The sequence below is a fragment of the Columba livia genome, chromosome 1 (genome assembly GCF_036013475.1).
Source record: "Columba livia isolate bColLiv1 breed racing homer chromosome 1, bColLiv1.pat.W.v2, whole genome shotgun sequence".
NCBI classification, from domain to species: domain Eukaryota; kingdom Metazoa; phylum Chordata; class Aves; order Columbiformes; family Columbidae; genus Columba; species Columba livia.
In genome coordinates this window covers 97,158,819-97,179,186 of record NC_088602.1, presented here as the reverse complement: position 1 = coordinate 97,179,186, position 20,368 = coordinate 97,158,819, and the positions used below count along the sequence as shown (strand labels likewise).

The window sequence follows — 20,368 nt, the reverse complement described above, 5'->3', positions numbered from 1 at the left end:
TCCCAAAATAACCAACCAAAAAAACCCCAAATACATGGACAGCTGTGCTTTAGCCCTGGTTTCCCAGCCACAACAATAACAACAGCAGACTGAAGTAAGTATAGCAAGATGCAAAAAATCATGCTTTGATTTTCAAACATGCCAACAGCTTGCCTTTTGACTGAATGGGATTTTGTTGCTAACTCTTCTGAAACCTAGTATATTTGTTGAATTTAAATTCAGATCACTCTACTCAAATTCTTCATGCTATTATAACTCACAAACTGGAGGAAAAAGTCCTTATTTTCTCCCATTTAGCCTGCTCATCTGTCTGTTGCACACATTCAGCACAAGCTAAGATGTTAGCTTGGCCAGGTTCATAAAATGTGAATGAGCCACATTTGTCCCAGTCTCTTGGCTTGTCTGTTCGTGTGTTGCTATTAAGCACTTGTAAGATCCCCAAGTCCTATATAAATAGGTAACCAAATCTCTCGTCTATCTTTAACCTGTCGCAGATGTATTTGATTGTTCTTTTCAATGCAAAAATCTACATTTCAGGCTTATGCCACAACTTACCTGATTTTATGATGGATAAGGTAGCAATATTTGGGGTTTTCTTTTTAAACAATGGTGCCTACCATCCTATTGCCTCACTCTACAATCAAGTGGACAAGCCTTACTGCAGAAAGAACACAACTCATAGCTGCCAACCAGAAAATACACAAACACTACAAAAGCCTACAATTTCATTAGAAATTAAAGCATTTGCTATTACACATAACTTCATTGTTTTTCTGGCATAAAAGTCACTGAATTACTACATACGCCTTGAGGACAATCATTAAGATGTGTAAACATATAACAGGTTCACCGAGTCAGTACAAAGCACCACACAAACTTTTAAGTACATAGAAAGTTTGCTCATAAATATTTCTTTGTTTAACAATTCAGCACTAAAAAAATATTACTTAAAAAGGCATCTTTTATTAAGTTATTTCAGTTCGTCCAGGGCTGGTGGGGTTGTACGATCCCTACTATATTACAGCCACCTGACCCTCTTTCCAAACCGTTTTACTTTTCTGGAAGAAAAGGCCATGTGTGGCTGGGACCCAAAGCTTCAGCACAATCTATAAAAATAGAATTCTTTAAGACCTTCTGCTCACATCCTGAAGGCCTACACAGCCAGCCCCCAAATTCTGTTTCCCACCCCCACCACATTGCAAATAAAGCTTCAACATACACACACATACATACACGCACAGAATACATATATTACACTCTTCTACACACAGAATATTCTAAACAGCAATGCAACCACAAGGGCGACAGGTAAGGAGTAGATGCGATTTCTGTGGTAACATATGGCACAGCCTTCTCATATTGCTGGTTTTCTCTCTCTTAATAATGTGCTGCCTTATTCACTGCTCTGCAAATTGTGGATTTATTACTATTATTTGTGCTGTGGAGGCTCCAAGACAGGAGTGTGAGCTCCTCTAGGAGCATACTTGGGAGCATCCTATTTGCCCTGAGGGCCATTGCTGCTGGACCAAGTAAAAGCACCAAACTGGTGGCTGGTGGCACGGTCACTGGTTTCCTGGTGAAGCAGAGGGGAGCTTTTCCAGGCCGCTAAAAGCCAAACGGCATTACTCCTTTCTGGAAAAATGTGAGAACCAGCTTGCGCTCTCCTGAAAATTTGTGTTGATAACAACGTTCTGCGGGAAACGCCCTTCACCGGGCGCTCAGGGCACACTCCTCCAGTTTCTGATTGAACCTCATGGATTTACCTTAAATCTGCTCCTGTACGCATGTATAAACTCACCATTTTACTAATTAATTTAAAAGAGAAGAGCTATTTTTGAGGCTGTGAATGAACATCTCAAAGATTAGTTTCCATGGTTGATATGTGTCTTTAATTAAGGTGTTTCAGAAAGCTTCAAAACTGTTCAGCAGCAGATTCTCACCGGAAGCAAATGTCTTTCATAAAAAACAGCTCTCTGAATAATCTTCTCCTGTGATTCTGATTCCTTATCCTGTGATTCTGCTAGGAGTTGAATGTCTGGTCAATGAGCCAATCAGGCTGCAATGAGATGTAAAAACAATGGGTTGTGTTGCCATTTACAATGAAATATTTTGGTTTCAGAGTGACCAAAATCTGTAACAGTTACGTCTCAGCTTCTAAAGGCATTATTTAAATGGGCAAGGGCCTTTACAGAGGAGCAGTGATTTCTTTCCTATAAATATAAGCCCAACTTCTCCAGCAGGCGTTAAGCACACTGACGTGGTACCTTCTCCAGCAACCAGTGCTCTCATTGAACTGGATTCCTGCTCTCTTCCTCTTACAAAACACTGCCACAGCAGAGACTGCAGCGTGCTGACAGAAGCACTTGTTCCGACAAGCAGGAACAACTGTTTCCTCCTGTATAGTCCTGTGTGCTCTTACCTACACTGTAAGATAAAAATTCCTCTGTGAAGGGCAGTGCAGCTAAACACTGCATGAGAAACAGGCCTCAAAATGAGTCATGGTTCTTATTCCAAGCCCCTCTTCTCACCTTCTATGCAGGAATAAAGAGCACAACAGAGAGGTCCTACACATGCAAGCAAGAGGCATACAAGGGCAGTGGTGCAAAATGCCAGCAGTTGGCTTCCCGTGGAATTTCTTCGAAAAAAAGATTAAGACAAGGATGTTATTCACTTCCACATACCTACTATCTTACAATGAGATGATTACAGCACATAAATGCACACTCTTCCCTTAACTACCGTTTCGCCGTACTAGGATATAACTACGGAAACCTTTAATTACATCTGCTTTATTCAGTAAGACTACCAAACTGTTTTTGTTCTGTTTAATTCTGAAATGATTAGTGTATTCAAAAATAGGATCTAACCATTTGTGTGTGCACAGTATATTAAATGTAGATGCTTTTATTACAATCTTCCTTGCCACATATTTTAAAATAAAATAAATCAATACAATCACCATAACGAGTCTCAGACAACAAATTAACACCATCCAATCAAGATACAGTTAAGATACCCAAAAGGCAGTATGAGTAGCTGGCAACCTTGGTTCTCCGATTCTTTTGTATAACACATTGATTATAGACTTATCCCACATAGATTTATCCCACTTATGACAAAAATCAGCAAATAAACATTGAAGTCAACAATTCAGACTGCAGAGTTCTAAAAAAATTATATCAGGTGTGAATAGCATTGATTTTAGCACAATGTCCCCCAAAAAGGTACATGGGAATTTTAAGCACACAGAGACTAATCTGGGCCCAGAATAGAGTAGATCATTTGTAAACAACTTTTGCTCCCTCCTGCACGATTGCTCCACAAATGAGCGCACTTGCAGTCATGAAAATGGCTGATCACATACACTGCCAGGGTGACTCCAGAAAAGAAGGGGATCCAACACAAATTACTTCCAGTAAGGGAAAGAATGTCGGAGAAGCGGACTGGCCACAAACACAAAGCATTCACTGCTGCCGTGTGAGTGGGTACTTCAGCACGAGAAGCTTTCCCCACTGCCAACTGCCCGGGTACACGCAGGAGCACACGCGGCAGCGGAGTCAGAGGTCCCTGACTGGTGAGTGCTGGGCTGGTGGGTGACAGACACCTCGCGTGCTCTTAGGACGGTCATGGAAGATTATCCACTTATTAACTCCCTTCTCTGGGCTAAAGTGCTTGTTCTTCTGTAATAAATCGGGACCTAAACTAATTTAGACTAACCATTTTTCGTTACCTAAGGATCTGCAAGTGGATTAGACAACACTGATAAGTCTCCTCCTGGCCCTTAAACAAATATTGGTCAGCTGTCTAATACTGAGACGCTTTCCAGCTGCACAAGAAAAACAGCAGGAACTCAGATAGAGATATCACATGCAGGAGGAGACGAGGGAATAAAAGACTGGACAGGACTGTGCTGAGTCTTTGAATTTTGTTCTGCAAACATTATGAAAAGCACTGTGTAACTCCACACAAAAATGCATCCAAGTATTAAGTATGTATACTTTGACATTTTAAAATACCTGTTAGCCTGTTGTGACTACAAAACGTTAGCTACAGAATATATTTACAGATAATTTCTGGTGTTTGTTCCTGGCAAGAGATGTTAAGCCAAATTCTTCACTGAAGACACAGACCTGACCAAATTTAGATCAGGTCAGTGGGAATTTAAAACAGGCATCACATAAGAAACTCCCAGGGACTTAAGCAGGAAAAGCCAGCAGCCCATTGCTATGGAATCCAGCTACTAACTTTTGTAAATTGAGCACATTAGTATTGTTATCGGGTTTGGTGGGTTTTTTTGTTTGCGTGGTTTGTGGTTTTTTGTTGTTGTTTTGTTTTTAGCATAAATATGTCACGGATTCTAAGGAAGGTATGAATTACTGGACCGATTCTTTCTTTGGAGTAGTGGGAAAAGATCATGCCTGACAGGTAAAAACTGCTCCAGCAAACGTCTCACTCTCTTGTACAGCAAGATCTAGGTTCATTATGGTTACAGATGAAACCCTGTTTGTAAGGTAGCTTTAAGTTTCCTAAATTCCAAGCTTCTTTATTTCAGAGGAAACCAGCCCTGTCTTTCTCTCAGTTCCCTTGTGAAAATCTGCTTTTAGTGCCAAAAACAAGTGTGCTGTCTCACACTTACTAAAAGGGCTTTTCCCATGTGTTCATGCTTACAACAGCCAGAGTTTCTCTCACAGCACATTCTGACGGTGTATACCTAACGTTGTTTTTAGAAAAAAAGAAAAATTAAAGGGCAATTTTGAGCTTCTCTCGTGTTGATCCCCTGATGTGAAGAAATGAAGAACCTCAATTTTGCACAGCCCTAGTGCAGGGATGGCCAACATATGGCTCTCAGTTTGGCCCCATGCAGCTCCCAAGCCAGGGATGTGAGTGGCAATGAAGCCACAATGGGTACAAAGGGTGCTGGGCAACCCACAGCCTTTGGGAGATGGTGCCCAGGAGCCGCTGCCAGACCCTGCTCCGTACTGGAGCCATGGGACCCTAGAGAGGAAGTGTCATTTACTGCATGTGAACTGCTCCTGATATTCATCTAATTCTTGGCAATCTGAGGGACAACAGTAGAGGTCTCAAAGCTTGGCCATCTGAAGATTTTTGTCTGTGGCCCACAGGAGCTGCAAAATTGGATACAACTGGGTAAGGGTGTCAAGCATAACGCTGTGAAGTCGACCATGGCTGGACATCAGGAAACATTTATTCATGGAAAGGGTTGTCAGACACTGGAACAGGCTGCCCAGGGAAGTGGTGGAGTCAGCATCCATGGAGGTGTTTAAAAGACATAAATGAGGCTCTTAGGGACATAGTTTAGTGCTAGAGCTAGGTTAGGCTATGGTTGGACTTTATGATCTTACAGATTATGGCTGGACTCAATGATCTTAAGGATCTCTTCCAACCAAAATGATTCTATGATTCTATGATATATACAGGCAGGGAAGTTCAGTATGTTGATCCCTTCTTCCCAAGAGGATTGTAGGGAGACTACACACTTCCATGTGGAACACTCTAATTTTAAAAGATAAATAAACTCATGTGTGGAATATAACATGCAACACTTCTTTAATCTCAGTGCTAGAAACAGTTAAAATCCTTTGCGTTCAACTGTTGAAATGCATCACCAGCTACAATATTTAAATATCATTGCTGAAAGCAACTATCTCAAAAAAGGCAATTGTATTCCTGGTATAAGTGTCCAAGCAAAAAGCAGCTGATCTAAAACGGGGGAAAAGTTATTAATACTGAGCTATTTCCTAGCCTTTCTGAATGTTTGTGTCTCAGGAAGAAAAAAAAATGCACCAATTTAAAAATACAGCACTGCAAAGAAAGGCAATTCACTGTACTTCACAGAACGGCTGAGGTTGGAAGGGACCTCAGGAGATGATCTAGTCCAATGCTCCTGCACAAGCAAGATCAAACACAGAAGATTGCTCAGGACCATCTTCAGTCAGGTTTTGAATATATCTAAGGATGGGGATGCCACAACCTCTCTGCGTAACCTGTGCCAGTGTTTGATCACCTTCACAGTGAATTCTATGTTTTTACATTTAAATGGAATTTCCTGTATTTCAATTTGTGCACATTGCCTCTTATACCTTTGCTGGGCATCGCTGAGGAGAGTCTGGCTCCTTCTTTTCACGGCTTCCCATCAATATTTATACACACTGTTAAGATAGTTTACATATTTTTACATGTTGGATATCAGCTATGAGCTCATCTCTGTTACTGACTGCTAATCTTAGCAACTGTTCACATCACCAAAATTATTATTGCTAGAAAGTTATTTCACGGCAGTGGTTACTAAAAACTGTGGCAGCAGAATCATGTTTTGTAGGTAATTTTTCTCCCCCTTAAAATTCTAATCTCATAAGAATATTCTCTTCATTTCTAAAGCCAAATGCGTGAAAGGAAACAAAATTATTATTAGTTGTTGAGTGGGGAAGCCTGAAGTTTGTCTCTTACATTTACTGCAAAATGTGTTCCATCTCTTAAATTTCATTTGCTTTGGAGATACTGAAAAAAAGGGATTTCAGAAATGTATTAATTATGAAATCTTACTCCATGAAAAAAAATCTGCTCAGCTAAAAATTCACTTTAAGGACAAATTACTCTTCTACTAGGTAAAATGGCAGAAAACACACAAAAATTGTGGAATAAGTGAAGACTTCAGTGGCCAAAGCAATCTCCAAACCAGCTCTTCTGGGGACTCCCAAGCTATGCAAGTGATGCCATCAGTTAGGCAGGTGTGATGAGGAAGGGGCAGGAAAGGTATCTGGGAGATACCCATGAGTGAGTTTCCTGAGCATACTCAGGTAATCAAAAAAAGCTCAGCCATTTCCTCTAATGCAACTTTGCTTCATGTTACTGCAAGCAGAAATGCAGTTTTATTCTCCCTGTGCCTCCTGAGACAAACAAAGCTCATCAACTGAATTTGGAATTAACACCACACTAGACCTCATCTTGGGAGAAGTAAAAACCTCAGTCCCATACAAAAATGATATGGAAGTACGAGTGGTCAGTGCCTGTCAGCATATCTGTCCTTCTGGTATATGTGGCTGTGACGTATACTACGCTGAAATTATTAAGAATCCCACATTGAAGCCTTATGAAGCAGAATTTTGAAATAAAGATGCATTAATAATAACGCCTTTCTGTCAACTCTAATCAGCGAAGACTGCAGAGGCTTACATGAGAACAAATTAATTTTGTATGTTTCACTGCATTTGGTAAACATATGTAACTTACTAAACCTTACTAAACTAAAAATGTTACTTTAACAACACTGCTTCATTGATAAGCCTGCCAGTGGTGCTCACTATTGTGAAGTGAAAGTGCCCTATGTAGTTTGTAAATACATCCACCCATGAAGAAGAAACCAGGGTAGCCAGCTTCCAGGGTGAGACCCGCTTTCTCTTTCGTCCTTACAGAATGTTTGCCCTTAGTTAAAAGCTAAACAAGGAATCAAACCTGACCTCAGAGGTAGAACTACAAACTTCTAATCGATGCTACCAAATAAAGATACTATCTTGTTAATGAAGATGTTTTCTGGAGCAGCTTTTGGAAGAAGATCATGTAAGCACCCATGGACATTAGAAGTAGCCAGCACCTGCAAAAACTGAAACCGTGCAGCTGTTCACAGACAAGAAACAAGGAGCAGTTGTGAGTAACATGAATGACACCTCAAGGTCACTTCAGAGTACTTAAATGCCAAACATCTTACAAGTACTCCTACACACGACCAGAACTTGGTGTGCGGTTTTAACTCTGCTTAGTTTCATAGCAGCTGGGATACTGAATACCAGAGTAGGTAGCCAGCCAGCTATGTGCAGGAAAAGGGAGCATGGAGCCAGCTCCATTCACTATCTTGAAATGTTTTTTCCAGACAGTCAAACATCTGAAGTCTTTGGCAAGGCAGGAACATGGTACTCTCTTGTCCTGGGTAATTACACACACTGAGTTAACTTGACAGCCTTTTTGATACCTGGTAATACGCGTCAATACACACTAACTGTTTTGTTTTTAAAGCTGAGCAAGGCCAGCACATATGTTTGAGAGTGGATATCTGCCTATGCTGGGCACTATTTCATGAAAGTCAGGTTTCTGTCACAGATCTAAGGCAAATATTACAATTTACAGGAAAGAAATGAGGACATCAATACATTGTGCGTTATTGGAGACATACGGCCTTTATAACACAGTAGCTTTCACTATGATCTCTGGGTTTTCTATGTCCTTTTTGCTTTGGACCATTCTCAGTTCCAGCTGGGCTGAGTTTGGTTTGTTTCCTTCTCCAGCTTGTGCTAAAAAGATTACATCACAATGTCATTAAAAACAGCAGTATAAAAAGACAAAAGTTACATTGTTCTGTTACCCCACTATTTTTTCTACCCTCCTCCCCTCTCCAGTCTCCCTTACTATCCCGGCAAAAGGCTTCCAAGGTGGAAGATCCAGGTCAACACTGTGATTTTTATCACCCCCTCTCTAGAAAAGAAACACAGCTCTGCTGTTACTAGAAAGTAACACAGACATGGTCTGAGAAAGTACAGATCCCATCTGGATTTCCTTAGGAATTGAAAGATGTGGGAATTCCAAGGGGAGAGAAGCTGAAAAAAAATAATTGCTCTTCACATGGCCAATATGGCAAGCAGACTGTTTATTACTAGTTGAATAACCTCTATCGATACTAAACACACACACTCAAAGGGCAAGTGAGAGCGCTAGTCTTACAACAGCAGCTCTCTTGCACATCAAACTCAGCATTTCCTCAAGTTCTTCCACCACTGCTCTGCAAAGCAGCCAAGCAGTCCCACTACAAGCTGAACAGTGACATCTTCTGTCGGGTGTTGTCAAAAATAGGCCTGGAGGCCACAGTGAGGCACATGCACTGACAAGACCACCAAGCTGTCACTCCATAAATTCTCTGGCTGCTTCTGCTGCCCTTAGAGGGCTCGCCTTTAGTCAGGAAAGCCAGAAAGCTCTCTGAATGTTTCTTCTGATGCAAATTCAGACAGGACAAGAGAACAAGGTATGCATGAATTACCTTTTGCACTCTTAATGGTCCTTTGCAGAACATGTTGCATGGCTGACACAGTCTTTTCACACGCCACCTGTGTTAGCATAATATATTCAGGTTTTAGTAAAATTGCAGCTGCCTTGTTTAATAGCAGTGATTTTGAAATAATAATCATAATATTTAGAGGCAAACATGAGTGACAAGATGTAAACAGGATGACAACTATGAAACACAGAGTTTGGGGAAAAAAAATTTAGACTCTCTTAATTCTGCCAAAACAGGTATTAGAAACCACACACCTGTATCAAAGACTCTGTGCACTTAAGGGAAAGAAAAATAGACCTGATAAATTATTTTCACTACTGATTATGAAGTGAGTGTAAAAAATATACTTACAAACATGCACACAGTCTCTCTCTCCAGAGAGAACAAGTCATATGGCAAAACTACAAAATCTGTATGACTGAAATTTGACCGTACAAAGTTATAAAAGCTAAAATGTTTTGGGAAAAGGGAAATTCTGCGTTTTTTTTTTCTTCTGAGGTGAGGAAAAACAAGTCAAAACAGAAGACAGTCTTTAAATAAGGTCTTAGATTAAAATTAATTAAAAAAGAAACAGAGTCTAAACTTGCGGAAAGAAGAATAACCTCCCCTATACCTTCAAATTGTTTGGATGCTTATGTGTCCATGCCAGAAGCATAGCAGCGAACAAGTCTCCTGTTCCAACGAAGACAGCATCCACTTTAGGAGACTCCACTCGAATTCTTTGTGTCACCTTGGTACCATCTGCGTTAGCTACAGCACAGATAGACAGTTAGACAACAGACTGAGCAATTAATACAAGAGCACTTAATATAATTTAAAAGTGATTACCAGACTTGAATTCCTTTGTTGTTTGGATCATAAAGATGCTAAGGACTATTGTAAATTTTGTACCAGCTCTTTTAAAAGGTGCAACCTTAAAAAACTGTGTCAAGTTGGGATTGCATTTAGAACTTATATACTGTACATACTTAAGAGGAAAGAGTTAGCTAGCACCTTTATTTTCACAAAGGACTGAGAGCTACCTGTTTTCATTTAGACAGAAGCAGCATATATATGGAGCCTGCTGGATCCTAGATGGGGCATCGCAAACCATAATCTAGAGTATCTCTCGGTTGTATGGAGGGACAAGAGCAGCTGTGGACATCAGCAGAGAATATCTGATCTGTGTGTCATACTGTAATCACCACTGGAATGACCAGGCTTCTTCCAGACCTGACATGTACTGAGTGCTAAGAGACACAAACTGATTCTTAATCGAGTCCATTTTAAATATACTTTTTTTGTCTCTCAGCAGTCCAGAATGTGATGTCCACATTTGGATGACTTAAACGAACAAGAAAACTAGATCATATACCACCCCACATAACTATGCCCTTCTCATGTAAAAGCATCCTGCGACAGTCCAAATACACAGTGAATCCTGGTGACGGTATAAAAGGGGATATAAAGAAGCAGAAGGACATTTTACAGCCTACCAGATGAGGAACAATCCACCAACGAGGCAAAGTAACTTTTCATGAAAGCATTCAAAATTCCTCTTTTACACCATTACTACTTGTCAGGGCCACTACTAGAGGCTTTAACAACCCTGACCCGCCTCACCCAGGACATCCTCCACCCATGCACCTTCTGCCCACTTGCCCAGGAGCTGCAGAGCAGCTCAGGCCCAGGTGCAAGCATCCTTGCCTGAGCCATGTTGCAGGTGTACCTGTGTACAGCCCTGACTTGCTGACTGGATTTTCCAGATTGATCGTGGACCTGGCTTGTCTTGCTTTTCTCTGATGATCACTGGACTCTCAATGGGACCTGTCCTCACCATACCCCTGTTCTGCTTACCTTATTCGGATACTGTGGGCCTGTGCCCTGTTGGTGAGGACAGTGCTCTGCCTGTGCTATACTATGCTCAGCTTCCAGCTTGTCTTCCCTCACAGAGCAGCTCCATTCTTACTGCTCTCTGATATACTGATATACTGTACGAAAAGAAGTTAGCTTAGGGATCTAAGCTCCTTCTATGCACTGCAGTAAAAAAAAAGCACAGTTTAAAGAGGGAGTTCATGACTTACTTTTTCTGTGGCTTCCCAGAGCAATTAGGTAGTCGTTTCCTAGAGGTGCCTGCAGATCTGAGCTTGTGATCACCACAGTCTCTGGTCCCATGGCATGGAGCATATCCATTACCTTTCCATGTGCAAAAAGGCAGGAATCAGTAACTGCAATATGTGTTGATTAAACCTTGCATAATTTGTAGCACTGAAGATTTTTGACAAGCATCCTTTTTGGCATTTTTGTAAAGAGAAGAAAACAGTTTCTACTCAAAGCACTCAATTGAATTAGGGAGATTAATTTTAAATAGGGGCAACCATACAGAAATGTACACACTTGTTAAAATATACAAGCATCTCTGTTTGTATTATCTTTGGATCCCCCTCTGAAAAGAATACCGTTTCAGCTGTGATAAGAATTTTTGTCTGCATCATGTTTTCAGAACATATTATCAAAATAATAAGAGAACAAATATGCAACTGAGCTGGCAGCTTGAAACACAGAATCACAGAATGTTAGGGATTGGAAGGGACCTTGAAAGATCATCTATTCCAATCCTCCTGCCGGAGCAGGAACACCTAGATGAGGTTACACAGGAAGGTGTCCAGAAAGGTCTTGTACGCCTCCAGAGTAGGAGACTCCACAACCTCCCTGGGGAGCCTGTTCCAGTGCTCTGTCACCCTCACTGAGCAGAAGTTTCTTCCCAAATTTAAGTGGAACCTTTTGTGTTCCAGTTTGTACTCATTACGCCTTGTCTTATCATTGGTTGTCACCGAGAAGAGCCTGGCTGCATCCTAGTGACACTCACCCTTTATATATCTGTAAACATTAATGAGGTCACCCCTCAGTTGCCTCTTCTTCAAGCTAAAGAGACCCAGCTCCCTCAGCCTTTCCTCATAAGGGAGATGCTCCACTCCTTTAATTATCTTTGCTGCCCTAGGCTGGACTCTCTCCAGCAGTTCCCTGTCCTTCTTGAATTGGACACAATATTCCAGGTGTGGTCTCACCAGGGCAGAGTAAATGGGAAGGAGGACCTCTCTCGACCTACTAACCACCCCCTTCTAATACACCCCAGGATGCCATTGGCCTTCCTGGCCACAAGGGCACAGTGCTGGCTCATGGTCATCCTGCTGTCCACCAGGACCCCCAGGTCCTTTTCCTCTACACTGCTCTCTAACAGGTTGTTCCCCAACTTATACTGGAACCTGGGGCTGTTCCTAGCCAGATGCAATACTCTACACTTGCCCTTGTTATATTTCATTAAATTTTTCCCCGCCCAACTCTCCAGCCTGTCCAGGTCTTGCTGGATGGCAGCACAGCCTTCTAGCATGTCAGCCACTCTTCCCAGCTTGGTGTCATCAGCAAACTTGCTGATAGTACACTCTATTCCCTCATCCAAATCATTGATGAATATATTGAGTAATATAGGAGGCCCCAGTACTGAGGCACTCCACTAGATACAGGCCTCCAACTAGACTCCGCCCCATCGACCATGACTCTCTGGTTTCTTCCCTTCAGCCAGTTCACAGTCCACCTCACTACCCAGTCATCCAGACCGCACTCAACTCAATTTAGCTGTGAGGATGCTGTGGGAGGCTGTGTCAAATGCCTTACTCAAGTCAAGGTAGACCACATCCACCGCTCTGCCATCATCCGTCCATCTTGTTATGTCCTCATAAAAGTCAATGAAGTTGGTCAAGTATGACTTCCCTTTGGTGAAGCCATGTTGACTGCCCCTAATGACCATCTTATCCCTGATATGCCTTAAGATGGCACCAAGGATAAGTCGTTCCATCAGTTTCCCAGGGATGGAGGTGAGGCTGACCGGTCTGTAGTTACCCGGGTCCTCCTTCTTGCCTTTTTTTGAAGACTGGAGTGACATTTGCTTTCCTCCAGTCCTCAGGCACCTCTCCCATTTCCCAAGACTTGGAAAAGATGATGGAGAGCAGTCCAACAATGACTTCAGCCAGCTCCCTCAGCACCCGCGGGTACCTCCCATCTGGACCCACGGATTTATGGATGTCCAGATTGCCTAACTGCTCCCTAACCCAGTCCTCATCAACTGAGGCAAACTCCTCCATTGTCCACTTTTCAGAAAGACAGTAACTCCAGATCATGAAGTCTTACTTAGCTACTACTTTGTAAGTTAGCAAAAATGAAGAGTTAAAGAGCTGAATCAGACACACAGGTGTGTCTGTCTCATTCTGCATTTCTCATTCTCTTTGAAACCCCAAATTACACCTATAAATCATGTACTTTCACAATTATATTTCCACTCTGTGTTCCTCACTTAAAACTCATGAACACCCTACTTCTGACATCATAATTGGTTGCTACAGAAGTGATTTTGATTTTGCAGGAGAAAGAATGACTTCAATAATGAGTTTAGCGTAAAACACAGATAAAATATTAATCCTCCAGAAGCGTTTAACTAAAAATCCTCTCGGGCTAGCTATGACTCATGAGCAGCCGAATGATAAGGATTTATTTCTGTTATTTTTTAATTCGCTGTTGCTTTTCTTTCTTGCCCAAGCCTCCAATTTTCTTCAGTTCCCAGACCTCTCTGCACAGACATCAGCTGGATTTTAAAGAAGCAATAAATGCAGCAGCATATGCTGACATAATCAACCAGTAACATTAAACTCAATTTCATTTCTCAGTCACCAAGAACCTGATCACCAGTATTTCTAGTTGCAAGACTTAGCTCCTTCTAATTAATAATAGGTCATATTTAATTTTATGTTAGAAGACTATACTGTTGTCACTAGTCTTGCTAAAGAAATGTATAAAATCACTTCACCATGGAAAGTGATGACAGGATTTCTACCTCCTCCGAAGGGGACAAATTCCAGCATGGATTATTGCTCAGAGGGATAGACCTGTATCTGACATGCAGCTGGGGAGACCATTGGATGAAAATATAATATCCTGCAAGCAACTATTTTTAAAATGTTTCCATTCCTAAATATAATTCTATCTCTTTAGAAGAGATTTTTTAAAACTCATCACAAATAAGACCTAGCACATGAATCAAAGACTGTCAGAAAAATAACTTGTAAAATTGTTTAATACATGCAACTCCTGTTCACAGATGAAATATGCAAACCTAAAACTAAAGGCTGCTCAGCTAACAGTGGTGCTCTCAAGACTGTGGCTCCACTGGTGAGGGTGAGGATAGAAGAACTGAGCTGTAGTGAGCAGTTAGTGGCATGAAGCACAGTTCACCACCCTTGCCCAGCAGAGTGGAGTAACGCATTAATAAAACGGGAGAAGGTAAAAAAAAAAATAAAAGAGCTGAGATCTTTGGAACTGCTTCCTTTCGTGAAGAGATGGTAATCTACCCATGTTGCATGACGTTGCTGGAGGAAAAAAACAACAAACATTTGGGCTGACAGACCACAGCTCCTCTCCAGGGTGCCACTGCAGCTCCTGTTTGTTTAAAGATTTTGTGTTCCTTTGAAGTTCAAAACCAAACTGGAAGAAATAACCTCAGTCGATTATGAAAGCACTTGGCTAGTCAGCAAAAGAAAGACCTCACCCTTCTCGGGACACCAATAAAACCATATTCCTATTTTGCCTTTCATCACTAAGCCCTGCAGATTTTATTTTCTTCAGTTTGTGTGAAAGTGTAAATGCTTACACCTCAATGCAGCATATTTGAGGACCATTTATCACCTCTGTACAACAATGACAGCAGCTAACAGGGCTGTGGATTTGTCTGTCTTTCACCAGGAAGCATTCAAAGGCCATCAGTCCCAGTCAGGTTTCTCATCTACAGAGTCTATCCTTTTGCAACCCAGGTCTCATCCTTTTTGAATCAACTTAAGGAAGATAAACAGAGCACCAGCTAACACTTTCAGGAAGAGATTCAGAGTGTATGCAATTAACCCTTGTAAGAGTCTGCTAGTAAACCCTCTTCCTTGCAAACAGTCTCTATGAGAAGGAGAAACGCCTGTCCCAGCACTCAGCGCTGCTGTTGCACGACTCACATGCGGACAGCAGAGGGAGCGACTCACGCAGGTTTCTAAAGCCCGAGGCCACGCGGGGTTTTCACCCCAACCAGCTCATTTCCACAGCGCTGACAGCTTGGGCTTACTTGCCATGTGTGCTGCTGCTACCCTTCTTACACTGCAGGAACACAGGCTCACAGAGATCTACTCGTTCCCACTGTGACGCCTCTACCTTTAGTTCTTTCAGGAAATCTGACGCTACAACAGACAGTGTTTTGCACCTGGAGTGCACAAGCTTTAATGATAAATGGAGAGAATGGATAGAGGTCAAAGTGATTTCAAGGTTAAAGATAAATGGCAGAATGCAGCGTTGCAGGCAGGAGTGCATAAAGAGACCTCACACATCCCACTCCTTGCCTACTTACCTCTAAAGCTTCTTTTTCTGTGTGAATTTTCCTGCCAGTGAGTAACCTGAGAATAAAACAGAAGACTTAAAATAGCCCAAGTTCTCCAGGCAATGACTGCTTTGTTTACTCTTTCAAAGGAGGAAGGCTTGGACTGCACCATACAGGCCTAAACAGTTTGTATGGTCTGCTGTACCAGACAACTGCCTTTAAAAATTACATGCACAGATACACAGTGCTTCTGAAGCGGACTCGCACCAGTCCTAACCTGTCTCCTTTAGAGATCCAAATATTGTAAAATTCCCTCACAAGTGTCTTCTCTCCACCTCCCATGTAGCTGCTCCCTCCCGCTTAGGGGACAGCCTGTGATGTATGGCAACAGCTAATCTCCTGACCAGAGTCACAGCTATGTAGACAGCATGGGCAGCAGTCATCTAAATTCTTAACTCCTATGAGATATTGCCACGGTGGTATTTCTGAATCTAATTTTGGGGGAGTTGAGTCAAATTAGTTCAGTTCTGATATTCTGAGATATAATAAACATTTTCCTAGAAATGGGTAAGGATGGGCAAGGGAAGAGACGAGTTTTTTCAACCCGCACTATATGCAGGCCTCTGGAGAAAATGAGTGACTGGAGAAAACAAGAGAAATCTTTTCCTCACATAATTTCCAGATTTTTTTAATTGGTTTTACTATGGAACAGTTGGAAGTTTGCTGAAAAGCACCACTCGAAAGTAACAGCTAAAAACTAAAACCCAACAGACATATACATATGGCACTGTATTGAGACAAATAAAATAATGGGTATCAGTCTCTCCTGCTTTTATCCCCAAGTTTATTTGGCTATAAAAGAAAATAAGTACTTACTCAGCTTCAAACTGGTTAGGAGTAATGATATCGGCAACAGGTACCACTTTGTCCCTGTAAACTGGGAGGAGATCCTTGGGCACATACTAGAGGAGAAGAAACAGTATTGAATGTTGTCAGCAGCATCTGAGATGTAGGACTACAACTTCCCTTTCCTCAGCTACCACTCACGCTGTCATGAAGTAACCTGACAGCTCCCTGTGTACCGTTACGCAGCAGCAACTCAAGTGGCAGCACATCCTCCAGCTGGTGACAGTATAACCAACAGCTCTTCTTTCACTGGAGATGATGGGAAGCATCACTAAGCAGACAGGCCTTAACTGGCACCATTAAACAGAAGTTGTGCCTGGGATTAAGAGCTTTGGGGTTCCTTCGTACCAAGGTGACACAGCAGCATGAACAAATACAGTGTCCCAACATGGGAAAACCTTTCTCACATCCTTACATCTGAAATAAAGTACTTTGTTGTCGTACCTACAGTACAGAGGCCCTTTGCTGAGCAGTGTGTGCCCACATTGATTGTGTTGTATTGTGGAACAAGTAACATCCATGCTATGTGTTATTTTGCCTCCTTTCAGTGCAGCATTTCTAGGGTGTGCTGAACATCAATATGTATGAACAAGAATCACATTTGTAATTTGTTTGGTACAACTTAATCTATAAAGCAGTTCTGAGACAGACATTAAAAATGTTTTGTTTGTGTCTAACAAAACACCAACAGTGCCTGCAGAATCAGCTCTTCAAGCGCTGAGGGCCAATGCTCCCCTTTCTGCCTGTCTGTGCCATCTCTATCCCATCTTCATTAGCTAAATACAGCTCATTGGCAAAGGGAGCTCGGTTGTCTAAGCAGGTGACGTGCACAAAGATGTAACAGGAGCCCACCAGCCTGTGTCCTCTTCAGACTCAAAGCTGAAAAGCATCAGCTGTTTTGGCACACACTGGAGACACTGGCACACACTGGGGTACAGGGGTCACCCCACCTCCCCAAGTCCTGCTGTCATTCAATTTAATAAAACTTTTTTTATTAAAGTTCATTGTTTACTAGTAACTGATATTCTTTGGTGGAACCCCATTTGTTAAATCAGGATTAATACCCTCTTTTGTCTGTGTTTTATTTTCTCTGCTAGTCTCATAAGCTATGCAGGGTAGGATGCATGTATACATGTGCCTGTGTGTTACTGTCTCCCAACTGTATCAGCAACAGCTACAATCCCACCACAGTGTTGACCCTGAGGTGCTACCAGAACACCCACCACACTGACACCGAGCTCAGTCATGCAGCCATGGGGAAGCAATGATGTCACAGGGACTCTTCCTTTAGACAGAAATGCAGGACCAGGTCATGTCTAAACCAAGGCACTTAAAATAATTATATTTTTACTTTTTATGGCAGGAATGAGTTGGTGGGTTGCATGTTAAATACTCTTCTCTCCTTCTATCTACCTTATCTTCCAACTAAAAGATGGAGGTAGGTCCACGGTTATGACTTCTCCCAAGAGCTAAAGCTTTGCAAGGCCACTCTAGAGCTGCTAGATCTCTGCCTTGTTAGAAACAGCCAAGGACAACAAATATTGCAATAGATGTAAAATGAAAGAACAGAACAGAAGAACAACAGCAAATTTATTACTAAGGGCTACTCATGTGATATTTTATGAGCAGGGAAACTGTAAAAAAGTATGAGGACAAAGAGCAATTCAAAGTGCATGACTAGCTAAGGTAGAAGAAAATATAAAATATTACTATCGCTGATGTCTTCCCACATTGCATTTTTACTGAAATTATTTGCTAGTTTTGGTCAAAAAGGAATGTTTCTTTGTCAGTGTAGGCTGGTGCTGGCACACAGAACCTTTCTGTTACTGATCACAGCCCAACTGCTAACAGCTGTTGGATCTCACACAAAATACATCATCTTCATTTAGGGTCAAGTGGTGTGTCAATTCACACCATCACTGACAATGCCAGCCAGGCTACCAGCCTAAACAGCTCTTGACAGAAGATGAGGGAACTCCAGTGAGACAAGGAGGGAGAGCAGGGGAATATTTTCCTGAGGACAGGGCCTGAGGACCTGAGGACATTCCACCTCTTGTCTCAGCAGAGTTAAAAATAATCCCAGGGCTATGCAGCCATAATTCTACCCAGATATTAAACTCATGCAAATACAGGAAATTAAAGTACAAACTTACTTGATGATGGGATCCAAAGCCACACTTAGGTAAAGTAGCTTAGTTAATTTATCTTTATAAATCTTTATATAGCAAATATTCACTACACAGAGAATCCAACCAAATAGTACTAACCATAGAGCCTTCTCCATTCCATTTGTCACCCATCACTGGATCGCATACTGTAACAGAACAAATCTAGCTTTAGAAATGGGGTACAGTTACAGAGACCCTGGTGGGAGGGGAAAGTTTTAGGTAACAGTAGTGGCTGTGTAACAGAATCACAGAATCAACTGGGTTGGAAAAGACCTCAGAGATCATCGAGTCCAACCCTTGGTCCAACTCTAGTCCGTTTACTAGATCATGGCACTAAGTGCCATGTCCAATCTCAGTTTAAAAACCTCCAGGGACGGCGAGTCCACCACCTCCCTGGGCAGGCCATTCCAATGCCTGACCACTCTCTCTGTAAAGAATTTCTTTCTAATATCCAGCCTAAATTTCCCCTGGCAGAGTTTAAGCCCATGCCCCCTTGTCCTGTTGCTAACTGCCTGGGAGAAGAGACTGATCCCCACCTGGCTATAACTTCCCTTCAGGTAGTTATAGAGAGTGATGAGGTCACCTCTAAGCCTCCTCTTCTCTAGACTAAACAACCCCAGCTCCCTCAGCCTCTCCTCATAGGTCTTATGTTCAAGTCCCTTCACCAGTCGTGTTGCTCTTCTCTGGACCCGCTCCAGCACTTCAATGTCTTTCCTGAACTGAGGGGCCCAGAACTGAACACAATACTCCAGGTGTGGCCTCACCAATGCAGAGTACAGGGGAAGGATCACTTCCCTTGTCCTGCTGACCACGCTGTTTTTGATACAGGACAGGATACCGTTGGCCTTCTTGGCCACCTGGGCACACTGTTGGCTCATGTTGAGCTTCCTGTCAATTAGCACCCCCAGGTCCCTTTCTGTCTGACTGCTCTCCAGCCACTCTGCGCCCAGCCTGTAGCGCTGCAGGGGGTTGTTGTGACCAAAGTGCAGCACCCGGCACTTGGCCTTATTGAACTTCATCCCATTGGAATCAGCCCATTTTTCCAGTCTATCCAGATCCCTCTGCAGAGCCCTCCTGCCTTCCAGCAGGTCGACACTCCCTCCCAACTCAATCCCCTCACCTAAATCGTCAATAAAGATGTTAAACAGGACTGGACCCAACACTGACCCCTGGGGAACACCACTAGTGACTGGCAGCCAGCTGGATGCAGCCCCATTCACCAGCACTCTCTGGACCCGGCCCTCCAGCCAGTTCTTAACCCAGCGTAGAGTACACTTGTCCAAGCCATGGGCTACCAGCTTTTGCAAGAGTATATTATGGGAGACAGTGTCAAAGGCCTTGTTGAAGTCCAGATAGACCACATCCACGGCTTTCCCCTCATCCACCAGGTGAGTCACCTGATCATAAAAGGAGATCAGGTTGGTCAGACAGGACCTGCCCCTCCTAAACCCATGCTGGCTGGGTCTGATCCCTTGTCCATCCTGAAGGTGCTGTGTGATTCCATTCAGGATGATCTGCTCCATAATCCTGCCAGGCACCGAGGTCAGGCTGACAGGCCTGTAGTTGCCAGGGTCAGCTCTGCAGCCCTTTTTGTGGACTGGGGTAACATTGGCCAATTTCCAGTCATATGGGACCTCCCCAGTGAGCCAGGACTGTTGGAAGATGATGGAGAGCAGCTTGGCAAGTTCTTCTGCTAGCTCCCTCATCACCCTAGGATGGATCTCATCTGGTCCCATAGACTTGTGAGGATCCAGAGGGCTCAGTAAATCACCAACTATTTCCTCCTGGAACACAAGGGGCCTATTTGGCTTTCTATCTCTGCCAACCACCTCCAGAGATGAGTTG

General features: G+C 42.6%; 1 protein-coding gene across 1 annotated transcript in view; it reads right to left on the bottom strand.

Moving 5' to 3' along the window:
- Positions 1-2,773: 2,773 nt before the first annotated feature.
- PDXK (pyridoxal kinase) overlaps positions 2,774-20,368 on the bottom strand; it is a 53,684-nt gene continuing 36,089 nt past the window's right edge. Inside the window, exons 5-11 of the mRNA XM_065069245.1 lie at positions 18,623-18,669; positions 16,326-16,411; positions 15,480-15,525; positions 11,128-11,239; positions 9,678-9,814; positions 9,047-9,113; positions 2,774-8,306 (exon numbers count right to left, since the gene is read on the bottom strand). Of these exons, the coding sequence (XP_064925317.1) occupies positions 8,194-8,306; positions 9,047-9,113; positions 9,678-9,814; positions 11,128-11,239; positions 15,480-15,525; positions 16,326-16,411; positions 18,623-18,669 (608 nt within the window). The 3' untranslated portion in view covers positions 2,774-8,193. The remainder of the gene's footprint in view (positions 8,307-9,046; positions 9,114-9,677; positions 9,815-11,127; positions 11,240-15,479; positions 15,526-16,325; positions 16,412-18,622; positions 18,670-20,368) is intronic.